Source organism: Pavona decussata, unplaced genomic scaffold, assembly GCF_977016875.1.
Source record: "Pavona decussata unplaced genomic scaffold, jaPavDecu1.1 SCAFFOLD_156, whole genome shotgun sequence".
NCBI lineage: Eukaryota > Metazoa > Cnidaria > Anthozoa > Scleractinia > Agariciidae > Pavona > Pavona decussata.
In genome coordinates this window covers 2,559,782-2,575,070 of record NW_028145568.1, presented here as the reverse complement: position 1 = coordinate 2,575,070, position 15,289 = coordinate 2,559,782, and the positions used below count along the sequence as shown (strand labels likewise).

General features: G+C 40.7%; 3 protein-coding genes and 1 long non-coding RNA gene across 5 annotated transcripts in view; 2 read left to right on the top strand and 2 right to left on the bottom strand.

Moving 5' to 3' along the window:
• LOC146465265 (uncharacterized) overlaps positions 1–15,289 on the top strand; it is a 283,446-nt gene that overhangs the window by 96,709 nt on the left and 171,448 nt on the right. The gene's annotated exons all lie outside the window — the stretch shown is intronic.
• Positions 467–15,289, bottom strand: part of LOC146465230 (blastula protease 10-like) — a 532,877-nt gene continuing 518,054 nt past the window's right edge. For both annotated transcript variants that reach the window (XM_085128517.1, XM_085128518.1), the window contains 3 exons: positions 6,161–6,473; positions 4,542–4,743; positions 467–2,973 (listed from right to left, as the gene is read on the bottom strand). In XM_085128517.1, the coding sequence (XP_084984643.1) occupies positions 4,553–4,743; positions 6,161–6,473 (504 nt within the window). In that variant the 3' untranslated portion in view covers positions 467–2,973; positions 4,542–4,552. The remainder of the gene's footprint in view (positions 2,974–4,541; positions 4,744–6,160; positions 6,474–15,289) is intronic.
• Positions 6,835–8,789, bottom strand: LOC146465275 (uncharacterized). Its single transcript, XM_085128509.1, has one exon. It carries the CDS (start codon positions 8,750–8,752, stop codon positions 7,139–7,141), a length of 1,614 nt encoding a protein of 537 aa, XP_084984635.1. The 5' UTR covers positions 8,753–8,789; the 3' UTR covers positions 6,835–7,138.
• The window catches only part of LOC146465270 (uncharacterized), an 84,422-nt gene continuing 78,506 nt past the window's right edge, over positions 9,374–15,289 (top strand). Inside the window, exon 1 of the mRNA XM_085128571.1 lies at positions 9,374–10,587. The gene's annotated coding sequence lies outside the window, so the exon portion shown is untranslated. The remainder of the gene's footprint in view (positions 10,588–15,289) is intronic.

Sequence of the window (15,289 nt, the reverse complement as noted above, 5' to 3'; positions counted from 1 at the left end):
TAATTAGTACTAGGGTGCTTACCATTTACGCAAACCACCAGGATGGAAATTTTCGGCATTAATACGAAATGATTTAGCTTGTCCTAACAGAAGATTGATAACATGCAAAATGTATGAACATCAGCTGTAAATCCCAAAAGGTGTCATAAAAAATGTATCACTTTGACCAGAAGCCCATAATTTCAGAAGTACTCCAAATGGAATGATGCGTACCATTTGACTTTCCAACTGGAATTTCCGCGTTTTCCATGTAAATGGTAAGCACCCTAGTTTCTGTGCACTAGTAGGGCTATTGTTAACAAAACTGAACCATTATTTTAAAAATTCCACCGATTGAAATAAGTTTTTTGTCTACTCAAAGTGAGACAAAAAAATAGGCGACACTGCCCCTTTAACCAAAATTTCCTGTTCAACCAGTTGAAATGCAAATGTAACGCGCGCACATACCAGTAACAAACAAACTACATTCTGAAGTATTCCACTTTTCGCTTCCAACCTGTGAACGGCAATTACCGTTCCATTTGCACAAAATTTCCATTTTGTTGGCTGCGAGTCCCATCACGCCAGTTTTTTAAATCTACAAATGAGATTGCAAATTTGGAACTGAAAACGACGCGTTCCACCCAGGCAGAGAAAGTGGTTCTATTTGACCATAGTTAATCGAGGGACTGGTTAGGAAACCTTGCCATAAAAACAGTGGTGTTGCAATTTTATGTTGGAAGGGCCACGACCCTGCACAATCCTTTGCTTTAACTTTCACACCACAGTTGAATGACTTAACAAAAACGTTTTGATTGGTCGGTTGCTCCAACTCATTCCAAATTCTATTGTGGTTTGAGCAGGGTCAAGGCCAAACAGGCAAACAAAAACATATAACAAAGAAGTTTGTCAGTTTTCATAACCATTGCCTTCAATAGCCCTTTTCACGGTTGATTTTTCTTATTTGCATTACAATGTTTTCCAACGTGGATGCGAGGCAATTTCGGGCTAAAACTACAAAATAGCCCGAAATTGCCTCACATACATGCTAGATTTCATTGTAATGCAAATGAGCAGAGTTAACCGTGAAAAGGGCTATTGACTGTGATTTGACGCGAAAAGTTTCCGGAATTTCAAAACGAAAATTTTTGCTAAATGAAAAGCGCTCCTGGCCTGCGTTTCTCAAACGTCCAGAAATCACTTCGGGCCCGAAAAGATATTTTGCAGGAACAATGTTCATTGTCATAAATTCGACTTTTAACAATTTTGATGACCAAAACGTTAAAAACTTTACAAGATGGAGAAACGGTTAGTTTGTACGGGAAACTACCACCAATCAATAAGAAACGGTTTTAAAAAAAATATTTCTCGGGCTCGAACACTTTTCGCAAGTTTTGAGAAACGACCCCCAGGCCGATTTCCCAACCAACCTCTGATCTATTTACAGCAAAATCTTACCAAACTGTGCCCATTGAAAGTGTGCTGAGTATTAATTTATATCATGGAGGTGAGTTCAGCCTTTGTTCTTTCCCTGTTCACCTCGTCATTACCAGTCATTACACACTGTAATTCAGGGCCCGCTTGTTCGAAAGCCCATTAACGCTAATCCACGATTAAAAGTTAATAGAGGCTTTCATCGTCGCTCGTTAAAATGGGTTTAAAGGCTACCTCCAAGCTAAAGGTAAAGAAAAGTCTACGTCAAAACTGAGCGCGGACAATCTTTTGGAGAATCTTTCTTGATAAGCAATTAAACTCGAGTCAAAGTTTGCGCTTATCCAGGATTAGCTTAATCGGGCTTTGAATAACTGGGCCCAGAGCTGCAAATAACAGTCATCACACAATGGCCGATAAGAAAGTAACCACGTCCGACAAAATCCAAACTACGATCTTTTACAATATCATGACAATTTTCAACACTACTCTGACAACTTTGACAACTGTAGAAGTGTTCTTAAGCATCGTTCTGTCTAACCAAAACGGCGAATTAGTCGGACGTGGTCTTTCCAACAAAGCATATATATGCAAAACTTGTAATTTCACACCTTCGATAATGATCTACATCTACAAGAAAACATCTAAAAAACAAGTTGAATATAAATATAACAGCTGTCAATGAAATGGCATGTTAACTGTCTTGCAGCTCCTTCTCATGCAACCGTTTTTGAAACGGATTATTATTAAACAAATTAAGAAAGAACATCTAATAACAGGAGACATCACTGCAGACCAGCGGCTTTAAACATTATTTACCGGCTATTACGGTATTCACCGATCACGATTCACCCTCAACCAGAAAATCGTCAAGGAAATTCCTCCATAAAAATGAGTTCATAAGGAAATACTAAGCTTTTGAACTATAAATACCATAAACAGAAAGATCTTTGAATTTCCATCACTGCTTTCTGACCAAGCGAATCGTGTTCACAAAACCTGCCTATGCAGACACACTGCAGTGAAACTGTCTGTTAAGTCAAGCATAAGCTGCTACAGGTATCAGGCACAGGTGAAGAAACAATGAAATAACCTGCATCACTGCGTCAATGCAACTGGACATTTTTGTTCACTCGAGACTGTCAAGTGAGAAAACCAACTGATAAAAATTGTTTGAAAGGTAACTGTAAGTCACCTTGATAAGTTCAATAAATTCGTACCAATCATGCTGTGTGCTTGCGATTAATTTGATCTGTTTATTCTCTTGTGCCACATCCTACAATTGAACACCACTACAATCACTACAATCGTCAGCAATTCTGTTGGGAAGATTTATAAGTTTAACCTTCACTTTGCTGTCCTCCCACTGTTTCAATGTTGAGTTTGCACGGTAAATCTTCATCCCTTATTGTCCGCGAGGAATCCAACATTGAACCTTGAACCGGAGGAGGGAGAGGTAACTAAACGGGGTTGTTTTCTGACCTTCCAAACAGAACTTGGCGACGATTGCAGATGCATTTCTAAAGTTTGCAGAAAACTGTCACTTGATGTCTACTCTCGAGCCTGCAAGGAAAAAGGGAGCACGTTAAGTTGGCATGCTAACAATATCATGGAATTTATTTTGGTATTATTTTAATCATTATTTCGGGGTGTCTAGCAACCTACATGTAGCATCAGTGGCGCAACGATTTTGACATCCAACTGACTTCGTATACGCAAACAGGCACAGAACACCCTCAAAAGTTTCTCCATCGTGTTTTCTCCTTCCATTTTACGCGAAATCCCTGCTAACTTGGACCACAATCTCGATCTATTTGAGCCTTTCAACACGGCTATACATCGATTTCACGTTCACTTGGATAGCGGGCTTGGGCTCCCAGAGTGATACGTGGTATTCGGAAATTTTCTCTCCGCCGTGGCCGACATGGGCCACAGAGACCTGACTTCCGGTTAGTTTGACCTGTTCGAGAGAACTATTTAATCATTGCTGTAACAGCAAAACAACTTCGCAGTACCCCCCAAAAAATATAAATACAGTCGAACCTCCCTTTGCGACCACCCTCTCACTTTTCTAAAATACCAAAAGTTTTCAAGTCAAATCACTATAGATGGAACCTCTCGTAGGCGATCACCTCTCGTAAGCAACCACTTTTAGAGATGATTGTTTTAAAATTTCACTTGTTTTTAATCTCCCGTAGGCGACCACTTGACACAATCTGCTGTATCTTTCACAGGCGGAAATTGCAAAATGTGTCGCTGTAACATATTGGCCACATCATTACAGCGGACGCCGTATTAAAATCTCACAGCCGGAGCTACCAGAATTGATACAATCGATGGCGTACACAATGCACTATAGTTTGCACTGAGATGAACTTTAATCAGGTTGAATCCCTTGTAGGAAAGAAACTCTCTTATCTTGTAAACAGCATGCATGTACATGCATGACCTGTGATGACTCTCTCAACCTTGTATTACTCAACAGAAAAATTGTGGCGATAAAGAACGTCAACTGGATTATGTAACAAACAAACAAACGCGAAAGTTGTAAGATATTTTACGCTTGAAACGTATCATTACAAAAATGCCGTTTACTGTTTGCTCCTAAATCAGGCAGTCCAAAGAAAAGCTATTACTTTGGGTTTCGATAAGCACTGACAAAAGGGTTAGGTCTCCAAAGTTACCATATGTAAATTACCCAAAATTTAGACCCCCGGTGGTCTGACCTCTGGTAAGCGACCACCTCCCATAAGCGACTACATATCCTTGACATTATGGGTGGTCGCTTACGGGAGGTTTGACCGTATAAATATGTGAACGAGCTCTGAACACCCTCAAATCTTTCTCCATCATATTTCCTCCTTCTACTTTGTGTGAAATCCCTGCCAACTTTGACCACAATCTTGATCTATTCGAGCCTTTCAACATGGCACTCTTCTCAACTAAGTAAAAACTTACAAAGTCTGTACATCATATTTGGACAGTGTTTAAATGCACTGAATTATAATGATGATGTTGACGATGAATATAATGAGAACAACGATAACACTGATGTTGATTGGCTGATGAATATCATAATACGATCATGACAATGGCAATGATAACAATCAGAGAAAAATAACTGTAGTCACCTGATAACCCACTACTGTGGGGGGTAAGGTGCACCTCCAGCTGGTGCAGTAGGGTGGGGTGATTCTCCTGCAGGTGGTCCAGGGGGGTAGGGTGCTGGCCCTCCATGTTGTCCAGGAGGGTAGGCTGGTGCTCCTCCAGGTTCTCCAGGGGGGTAGGGTGGTACTCCTCCTTGAGGTACAGGTGGATAAGGACATGGTGCATCTGATCATAAAAAAACAAATGTTTTCACTGATTCATGCTACAGAAAAGTAGGACATGGGCGTTTCATGATACCGACTGCGATTTTATTACACTGTATTCAGAACTGGGTGGCAGAAATGAATCAATATGACCTGTTCATACATATAATTAAAAGAACAACAACAACAATTGTATTCTACCCCTACAGAGCACTACAGCTGAAATGACATAAAACGTACAATGAAATAGAAAAAGGGGTATCGGCTTCCTAAAATAACTTGCGAGTTAAAAGAATAAGGAAGCCAATTTACATGAAATAAATTGCAATATTGTGGCCGGAAAACACAGAGAAGAGATACAACAAACACAACAGAGATAAAAGCGCGCACACCAGTATCTACGTACCTAACTCAAGCTTAAAGCAGCAAATAAATCGTGGAAAATCATGAAATAAGAATGAAATTGATAAGATCAGAATAAGAACCAACATTATTTGCAGCATCATATAAGGTGGTAAGGACCCGGAGTGAAAACATTTCAGGTAGACTTTACAGCTGATTTCATTGCTGTGTATAGACCCGGATTTTTTTTGACATGATTCGACCGAGAGATTGATGAACTCGCAAAATCATGAAGGTTTTGCACGAAGACTTGAGGTGGCGGGTGAATTATCACCAATATTTGTACGGGAGCTCGATAAAGGAAACAGCCAATGTTCTTTTTACGAGTACTGCATTTGTTTCAAAAATCCGTAAATTGTATCGGCCGTGACGTGGCGAGGTGAACCGAAAAAGAAGAAAAGGACGGCAAAGAATCTTGTCTTGTAAGCTCATGTTTGTTTTGTTTATGTTTGGTTTCTTGAACAATATCTTGAACAATATATGCTAGCATAAACTTTTCTTTGCCTGGCATTGGAACAGATAGAGAAAACAAAGTTTTAGAGGCGATGATAAGGAGCAAGCCGGAACTCTATATAGATGAATACCAAGACTGGTTTCACGCCGTTACAGGGACCCGGAAAAAAGATGAGTTAGACTTGCCTTTTTGTACGTTTAACCAAGGCACAGAATCTATCGACACATTGTTGCAATGCTAAGCCGTTATACGCCAGTTAGCTGCACGTGGCAGCGACCAACTTGAAAGCCTAAGTTCCTTTGGTCACTGCGCAAATTTTACTCTTGATGATTTATGTAATTTAAAGTTATCTCTCTTTATGTTACTTTCGTGAAGTACATGTATCGTTATTTCCTTTTGTAGTAAACTATTCAAATAGTGCATAAATGAAAAATAACTGCAATCTGAAAATCAATGGAGTTACATCTCACTGTTTTCAGTATGTGCCATTTGTAGAACTGTCACTTTAAAATGGTGTATACCATACAAAAACTAACCAGCCCAGCTCTTCTGCTACATTCATGTTTAAATACCAAAAACTTACCCTGCTGAGGGTATGGTGCTGCCATAACCTGGCTGTAGGATGGCGGCGGTGCATACCCTGGCTGAGGGGGTGGTACCGCACCAGCTGGTGGAGGAGGAACATACCCCACCGGAGGGGGTGGACCATAGCCTGGTTGAGGGGGTGGTGGTGGGTGGTTTACAACCATCATTGCTTGTTGTCTTGCAGCCTGTTGCCTGGCCAATCTCCTTCGGTAGACAAACACATAGTTAATGCATACAGCAAAAACCAAGAGAACTACAATTGCAACCAAAATCCCAACCACAACATCACCGGAGCCGCCACTTGAAATTTCCTCTAGAAAATACAAATGTAACAATACAGAATTAATTGTCTTCAAATTGAAAAATCTTAAAATTAAAATCGGCCAACGCACTACCTCTACTCTAGTTGGGGTCACCACCTTATCATGGTGGGGCAGTTTGCGCGTCTCAGTGACCCTTAGGGCTTTGTCGGCGGGAGTCTTGCACTCCTGGCAGGTTCCCCCATGCCGAACAGGTCAAAGGGTAGAGACCTGACAGAGATTTTTCACTGTAACTTAGGATGTGTATTTTTATCCTTTGATTGAATAAAGACTATTATTATTATTATTATTATTATTATTATTATTATTATTATTATTATTATTATTATTATTATTATTATTATTACTATAAGTACGTAAATTATGATCATCCGGGTGAGTGTAGTCCTGAGAAGGACTGTTTGTGGTGACTTTGACTGACGTTTCGACAACCTGAGCGGAAGTCATCTTCAGAGTCAAGTGAATTGTGGAACGTCAGTAGGTGGTATATACGTCTCTGGTTGTTAACCTGATTGGTCAACGAAGTCCAGATGTTATTGGTCGTTTGTCAGTGAGCCGTGATGTTATTGGCTGTGAAGACTGTAAAAAGTGATTGGTGCGTTTCGATCCGTCTTTTGTTGGTCAAAAAGTCCGTGGGTCTATTGTTTGTAAAATGTCTATTGTTTGTCTGTTTCGTTGTTGTTGTCAATAAGTCGTTTGTATGGTGCAGGTAGTTGTAGGCAACGGTTGAGTGGCGTTTGTTCTAAGTTAGTAAACCAGCTTTCTAGAGTGAGTCGTTGATAGTAATTTGTACAGTAGGTAATGCACTTGGCAGAGTCCCAGTCGATTCTGTGGTTCGTTTGTAAATGGTGCTTAGCAATGTGATTGTTGATATCACCATTTCTAGTTGCTCGTTTGTGTTCAGTCAGTCGTACGTTTAAATTTCTGCCGGTCTCACCAATATAAGTGGCCTGGCAGTCGCAGCATTTGATCTTGTAAACTGCTCCCTGTCTGCGGTTCGGTTCGTCTTTGTCCTTTACTTTCGTCAGTAGTTGTCGTAAAGTGGTTATAGGTTTGTGAGCTACACGGATATTGTAGGGTTGTAGAATCCGTGCGATAGTCTCAGAAGTGCCCCTTACGTAAGGTATAGTTACGGTAGTTACGGGAGTCGCGTCGTTGTTTGTGACGTTAGGTTCAGTGTTCTTGTAAGTGTTACGTCTAACAAAGTCCTTGTTGTAGTTGTTCTTGTTGAAAACGTTGTCTAAGTAGTTGTTTTCGTCTGCGAGTCTGTCAGGTGAGTCACAAACTAGTTGTGCTCGCCTTGTTAAGGTCTGTATAGTCGTTGCTTTGTGAGAAGTAGGGTTGTAGGATGACTGGTCTAGTAGTCTGTCAGTATGTGTTGGTTTCTTGTAAACCGTAGTACTTAGTTTGTTGTCGTTGTTGTTACGGGTAACTAAGCAGTCTAGAAAGGGTATTTTACCATTTTCTTCGATCTCCTTAGTAAACTGTATGTCAGCGTTCTGTCTGTTAAGGTGTTCGTGAAAATCGTCGATTTCGTCTTTGTGTACTGCTGTAAAGGTGTCGTCTACGTACCGTAACCAGAGCGGTAGTGTCCGTTTGTAGGTTGCTAGGGCTTGTTCCTCGATGTTCTGCATGATATTTTCTGCTACAACAACAGAAACTGGTGAGCCCATAGCTGTTCCGTGTAACTGTTTGTAGTGCTTTCCGTTGTACTGGAAGTAAGTGGACGTTAAGCAGAGGTTCAGTAGGTCCATTAAGTCATCTGTAGGCAGTGGCAGTTTTTTCGTGGAGTTCTCGATGGCGGTAGCAGTACAGTCTAGAGCCAGTTGAAGTGGAATACTGGTGAACAGTGATTTCACATCAAAAGACACAAGTTTGTAGTCGTCAGGTATTTGTACCGTCTTGATAGCGTCAATAAAGGTCTCGGTAGACTGCAGTTTGTGTCGGGATTCGTTTGTCAACGGTTTCAGTATAGTAGTCAAGTATTTGGATAGTTCGTAAGTCGGGGACCCACAGAACGAGACTATGGGTCGCATGGGTATGTTAGGTTTGTCTAGTTTTGGTAGTCCGTAGAGTTTAGGTGGTTGCGGTACGCGGCACCTCAGTCTGTTGTAACGTTGTATGTCAATAACGTCAGTTTTCTTAAGGTCAAGTAGTTTACTGTTAAGTTTACGTTGAAGTGATGGCGTCGGGTCTCGTTTCAGTCGTTCGTATGTCTGTTTGTCGTTAACTAGAGTGTCCATTTTGTCGTAGTAGTCTGTCTTGTCCATAACAACAGTCACTCGTCCTTTGTCAGCGGGAAGTATGACGATGTTTTCGTCAGTTTTCAGTCGTTTCAGCGCTTGTCGTTCGTTTTTAGTCAAGTTACTGTCAGTTAGGGAGGATGATTGTATAGTAGACTCAAGGGTATAGTAGACTCTGAAGATGACTTCCGCTCAGGTTGTCGAAACGTCAGTCAAAGTCACCACAAACAGTCCTTCTCAGGACTACACTCACCCGGATGATCATAATTTACGTACTTATGACATGACTCCTGAATTCAAACCATTTACAATTTTATTATTATTACTATTATTATATTTTTTTATGATATAGTTTGATGGGGTTTCTTTAGGTAAAAATCAATTAAGGAATAATATTGTTGTAACTTGACGAGAATCGTTTTCCCTTTTCTTCAAAAAATATTGTGCTTAAAAATAGTCCTTTTTATCGAAAAGAATTGTAAATAAGTTTTAATAGCTACTTTTAACCTGTAAATAACATTTTACTTGGAATATTTTAATAAAGAGATTATTAAATTATATTAACTATAACAAATATTATTATTATTATTATTATTATTATTATTATTATTATTATTATTATTATTATTATTAATATTATTATTGTGGATTGGACGCATGGCTAACAACCCTGCTCCATAAAAAACTTTATGTTACATAAACCGGAAGCATCGACAATGATACAACACAATCTGGAGGGTGTCATGGCTGGGGCTGCATTGACACTCTTGGGCCAAAACCAGCAGGAAGCCCAAAGGCCGATGGGCCCGATAGTAACCCCACAGCAGCAAACGACCATCGGTTGCTGGAACGTGAGGACTATGGCGGAGTCAACACGGACAGCGCAAGTGGCCAAAGAGATGGCGGAATATGGAATTGAGGTGCTACGGATAACTGAAACAGGATGGAAAGGGATGGGATCAACAACACTGCAGTGTGGCGTGAAGGTGGCGTACGTAGGATATGAAGAAGTGGACAAGGAGGAGTAGCCATCATGATAAGTGCGAGGGCAAAGAGAGCCTTGATGGAATGGACGCCGATAAGCCAAAGAATCATTAAGGCACGATTCTACTACAAAAACAAATATCAGCTAGCGAATCTTTTTTGCGTCACTTGTTTGTTTACAACTTAACTTTTATTTTAGTCAATTTGTAAACACCAGATTTATTTGTCTTTAGTTTAGTATAGACATACCTACCCGCCTCGTCTAGCTTCAGCTATTTGCAGGTAGGTATAAAACCAGCTTGTAACAGTCTGTTTTTAATAAAGTGTTGTGTTGTATACAAAATGCTGACATTGATACAAACATATGCACCAACGAATAATGCAATGGATGAGGAAAAAGATGAATTTTACCACCAGTTCCAGGAAACTATTTCAAGCTGCAATAGACACGACATGAAAGTGGTGATGGGAGATCTGAATGCTAAGTTAGGGAACGACAACACTAACAGGGAGGAGGTAATAGTTTAATGTTTGAGTCATGAACGACAACGGGGAAAGGCTACGTGACTTTTGTAGTGTGAATGGATTAGTCATAACTGGAACAATATTCCCACGAAAAGCTAACCTGGAGGTGACCAGATGGTCACCAGATGGGAAGACAGTAAATCAGATCGACCATGTTATGGTGAATGGGCGCATGAGAACATCGATCCTGGACACTAGAGTGATGAGAGGAGCAGACGTATACAGTGACCACTACCTTTCGAGAACGAAAATAAGGCTAAAGTTGGCTTGGGCTAAGGGGATGAAGAATTTGATGTCCGTAAGCTGCAAAGTGAAGAGATCAGGAAGAGAGACAGCATTGAGGTGAAAAACAGGTTTAAAGTCGATAAGATTTTGTAGACGTATAAAGATGCTGCAAAGGAGGTTATCGGGTGGTCAAAAAAGCAGAGCAAGCTATGGATAGGGGACAAAACATGGGAAAAAATTAAGGAGAGGAAAGAGGCAAAACTTAAAATGGTAAGCGCAAGATCAGAAAGATTAAAACAGAGAAGGAGGCAAGAATACAATGCGAAAACAAGGAAGTGAAACAAAGTGCTAGGGAGGATAATAGGAATTGGATGGAGGAGAGGGCTGCAGCAACAGAAAAGGCGGCCGAGAATGGTAGAAACATGGAGCTATACAACATAACCAAGACAATAGCAGGGGAACAGAAGAGACAAGAAGCGTGTAAGACAAATAATGGGTGCTCAAGACAGAAGGGCATGAAAGGCTGCAGAGATGGGTGGAGCACTTAAGGGAAACACTTAACAGGGATGTCCCAATAGATCCAGTGGAAGAAGGTGGGGGAGAAGAACTGAAATAGATCTAGGAAGATGGCGAGTACAAGAGGTTAAGAGTGCTTTGAAGATGACAAAGTGAGGGAAAGCTGCAGGAGTAGATGAAGTGGGCCCAGACTTATTGAGAACTGACATGGAAGAAACCGCAAGCAGGCGGGAAGAAGGGGCTTATCATCAAGATTTTGAAGAAAGGTGATTTGTGCAACTGTCACAACAACAACAACATTTTATTAAAATTAGAAATATAACTAATTATGTTACTTTTCCCCACAAATAGCTTATGAACTAATCGAGGCGGGGAGATCTGAGGATATATTACAAGTACAAAGTTTATCTATATATAGACGGTCTAAATAACAGTGAAGATACTACTATACAGTAAACAGAATAAACTAACATAAAACGAAGCAAATACATTAAAATTACGAAGAGAAGCTAACCTTAAGTCTTAAATAACTTAGTAAGACGGGAGACTTCGCCATAATCATCTTCTGACCACAAGAAATTTAGTAATATTGCGAAAGTTCCAAATTTGGGCACTGATTCTCGAGAAAGAGGCATATATTTTATCGGTTCTAGAAAACTTAACATAGAACGAGTCGCTAGATACAGATCTTGTTCTGTAGTTATGAATCTGATTTGTTTTAACAAAATGATTAAGTATACTAACTGGTGCTGACTGTCTGTTGATATCATACAATAAATAGCTACAATCTCTAAAAAAATGGCTAGGTAAGGAAAGTTAATTCGATTTGAGAAAGAAGGGTACGGTATGTTCGTTAGACTTCCTGAAGTAAATAAGACGCAAGGCCATGTTTTGTAGAGTTACGATCTTTCTTTGAAATGTCAAGGCACAGTTTCCCCAACCACAAATACCACAAGTTAAGCAAGGGACTATTAATGAGCTGTAAACTGGAAGTTAAACACCACTCGGGACATAATGTCGAATTTTAGCCATAACTCCTATCGACTTGTTGATTTCGCGACAGATAGATTCAACGTGGTATTTCCAAGAAAGATTTGAATCAATCATTAAGCCAAGATATTTTACATATTCTTTCATTTCAAGGTTTGCGTAGGTGTTAGTCACGGAGTCAAAAATTGTAATCCTATAGGTATGAAGGGCATAGTCTTTTACCAGGGACGAAAGATTACAAAGTTTGATTTTTTTATGTTCAAAGACAGTTTGTTGGCCTTTAGCCATTCGTTGACGTTGCCAAGCTTGCGATTAACAAGTGACTTGAGTTCCTTTAAGTTGTTATTTGCAAGTATTATACTGGTATCGTCAGCAAATAGATAAAAGGCAAATAACGAGGAAGACTTGTAAATATCATTGATGTATAGAAGGAACAAGAGTGGTCCGAGGACTGAGCCCTGTGGCACGCCGCACAAGGTCGTCTCAGCCTCAGACACAACATTATTAACTTCTGTATTTTGCTTTCGATCAGTTAGGTACGATCTAAACTAGGAGTTGATAACACCTCTTATACCACAAGTTTCATGTTTAGCTGACAAAATCTCATTGTTAACAGTATCAAAAGCCTTCTTGAGATCAATGAAAACACCGCATGAAAATTTACCATTGTCCATAGTTTAGAGAATTGTGTTAACAATATCAAGTATAGCATGCTGAGTACTGTGCTTACTGCAAAAGCCGTATTGCTGATTATAGAGAATGTTGCAATCTTTGCCAAACTTGGTAAGTCTGGAGTACATAAGTTTTTCAAAAATCCTGTTATTAATCGAGAGCAGTGAGATCGGTCGGTAGTTTTCACGCAGAGAGTAATCTTCGTCCTTAAATATCGGAATAATCTTTGCACACTTTAGTTTAGATAGAAAAATCCCTGCGCCAGTCGAATAGAACAGCAAAAGTTAGACTTCGATTCATACGTCGAACATTTACATGTGCCGAACCAAATGCATGCGTTAAGTGTAAATTATATTTATCCCAGAGGTCTGCGCGTTCCATCGAATTAGCATGCGCAAAGGACTTCATTCTGAACAAGATGGCGGGAAAAGAGGGTTGTTCCTGAAAAAATCCACACTTCCCCGATAGCCTGCGTAGCTGGCGGGTTTTGTTGGTGAGCTCGCCGGAAAGCCGGGCACGAGGCCCAAAACGAGTGGCGAAGCCGCGGGGAAATGGGGCGAGAGCAACGAGAAATCGCCTGCCCGGATTTGGGGCATTTTTGAGTAGTCCGTACGCTGGCGTACGGACCTTTTTTATTGGATGAGATTCTACACACGTCAATCAAATGTTTTATTAATTTCCCATGGGAAAGTTCTGTTTTTATCGCGAAAAGCAAAATGGCAGAAGAAGCATTATTTAAAGCTTTATCGAACCTTAATATTCGACGACAAAATCTCATTCTCGCAGCATTGAAAGAAGACAGCTAACTTCATCGAGCAGAATTTTCGATCCGAAACGTGGGTATAAATTTCGAAAAAAGAGCACGTATTCTGAAAGGAAACCGAGAACTCATCTCTATCATAACTAAAGTAATCGGCAACTGAAGAGATCCACAAGATTTGGATGGAAACCGCGTTCTTGCCTGACCATAGCCTAAAATGCCACAGAATTCACGAACGGCCGAAGGACTCGTAGCAGCCCCTGGTCAGAGCAACACAGAAGAATTGCCTCATCATTCTATAGAGTAATCAAACAGCTCAAAGCACAGGAGGAAAATACTAAGCTCGCGCAACACAAACCTCACAGTTACAGAGCGGGGCGGAGCGATAACAAAAACACAGCCGTGACTACAGCGGCCTTTAGCCGTCGATTTAACGCATTGCATAACTTTCAAAGAAGCTACAATGTTAGGGAAAGGATTAAGAGACAAACAACCGGGCCCGGCAATACAGAAGTTGCAAGATAATGATTATTACACGGTTCAAATCCTATCCTTACAATAATAATTCCTTCTCTCTTTCCAGCTTCGAGTGGATGAAATTATAAAGTTCGAATGCATTCCCTATTTTCCTTCCACAGGCATGGCATACACGATCACAAAACATGTCTAATCGGTCTATTTTAGTCCGATCCATGAGGAGAGTTCTGCTAAAGTCACATTTTGACATCCTTCGCGCTTCGAAGTCTTGATTTGAAAAGGTTTTGGGTAAAGAAATAAGAAGTCTTCTGAAATTCCCCGTATTTAATCTTCCGCTGGCAAGAGGACAATCTAAAGTGATCATTCACACTTGTTGCTGTACGAAGAGGACTGAAAAGCTTTTCTCCCTTGACAGGCTTTTCCGGAGTGTCGGCCTTCGCCTCCATTGAAAAAAACACATCGAATTTCCAGGAGAAATTTTGATAGCCTAGCCAGCCGCCCTGTCACTTTCCCACCAACTTTGCAACCATTTTCATTTTACCATCTGCCCTTTCATTTGTTGGGTTAATTGGATATCGACAGGTTGTCAAATATGTAAATTTTAGGGGCGGCAAACGAAAATGACTGGAATCCGGGCAGGCGGTTCCTCGCGGCGAAGCTGCTCGTTGATGCGGCTTCGCCGCGACTTTCGCGGCTCCCGCTCCATTTCCCCCGCAGTTGCACCACTCGTTTTAGCACGGCTTTCCCTCCCACCAAAACCGCTAGCTACGCAGGCTACTCCCTGACGGATGGGATTCTGGAAATTCTCACGAGAGGGAGGGTCAAAGACTCTGGAAATCCACGTGGGAGCGGGTGTTGAACTTAAGAAAGTCTTCTGCAGTGGTCATTCCGACCGATAATTCACGCGATTCAAACGTTTAGTTCGATGACACTTCAGCGCTCTCAGACCCTGAAAATAGTAGAAATATTTTGTTCACATATTTCTCACCTAAAATAAGTGATAATCTAAGTTCCTTCGCAGGTCCTTTTATTGCAGAAAACACGAAAAACAAGACACTAAAGAACGAGCCGTCGCAACATTGTTGCAACGAAGAGTTTGAAATGCCTGACACATTTCTACTCGTACCAGACCCAGTGTACCACCGTTCGGTGTTTTGGTCCGCCATTGCATTCTTAGTGTGGATTCCACTGCGTCAGGCAGAAAAACTTTTTACTTGTGCAAGCAAGGATGCAGAGCTTTTAGCTGAAGAAGATAATTCCAAAGAATTTTGGTCCAAACATTCCCTCTTCGTCGAGAGAAACTTGTAGCCATCTGTACCTCGATTAAACTCTTGGAAACGTAAGTTATTGCGAAAGCAACAGAAGGAGGACGTTCTTGGACGGGTTCCTGCAACATATACAGTGGTAACCTCTCT

What these genes read in the sequence shown, in the direction of transcription:
- LOC146465275 (XM_085128509.1), bottom strand. Translation starts at nt 8,752, where the DNA reads ATGGACAAGACAGACTACTACGACAAAATGGACACTCTAGTTAACGAC.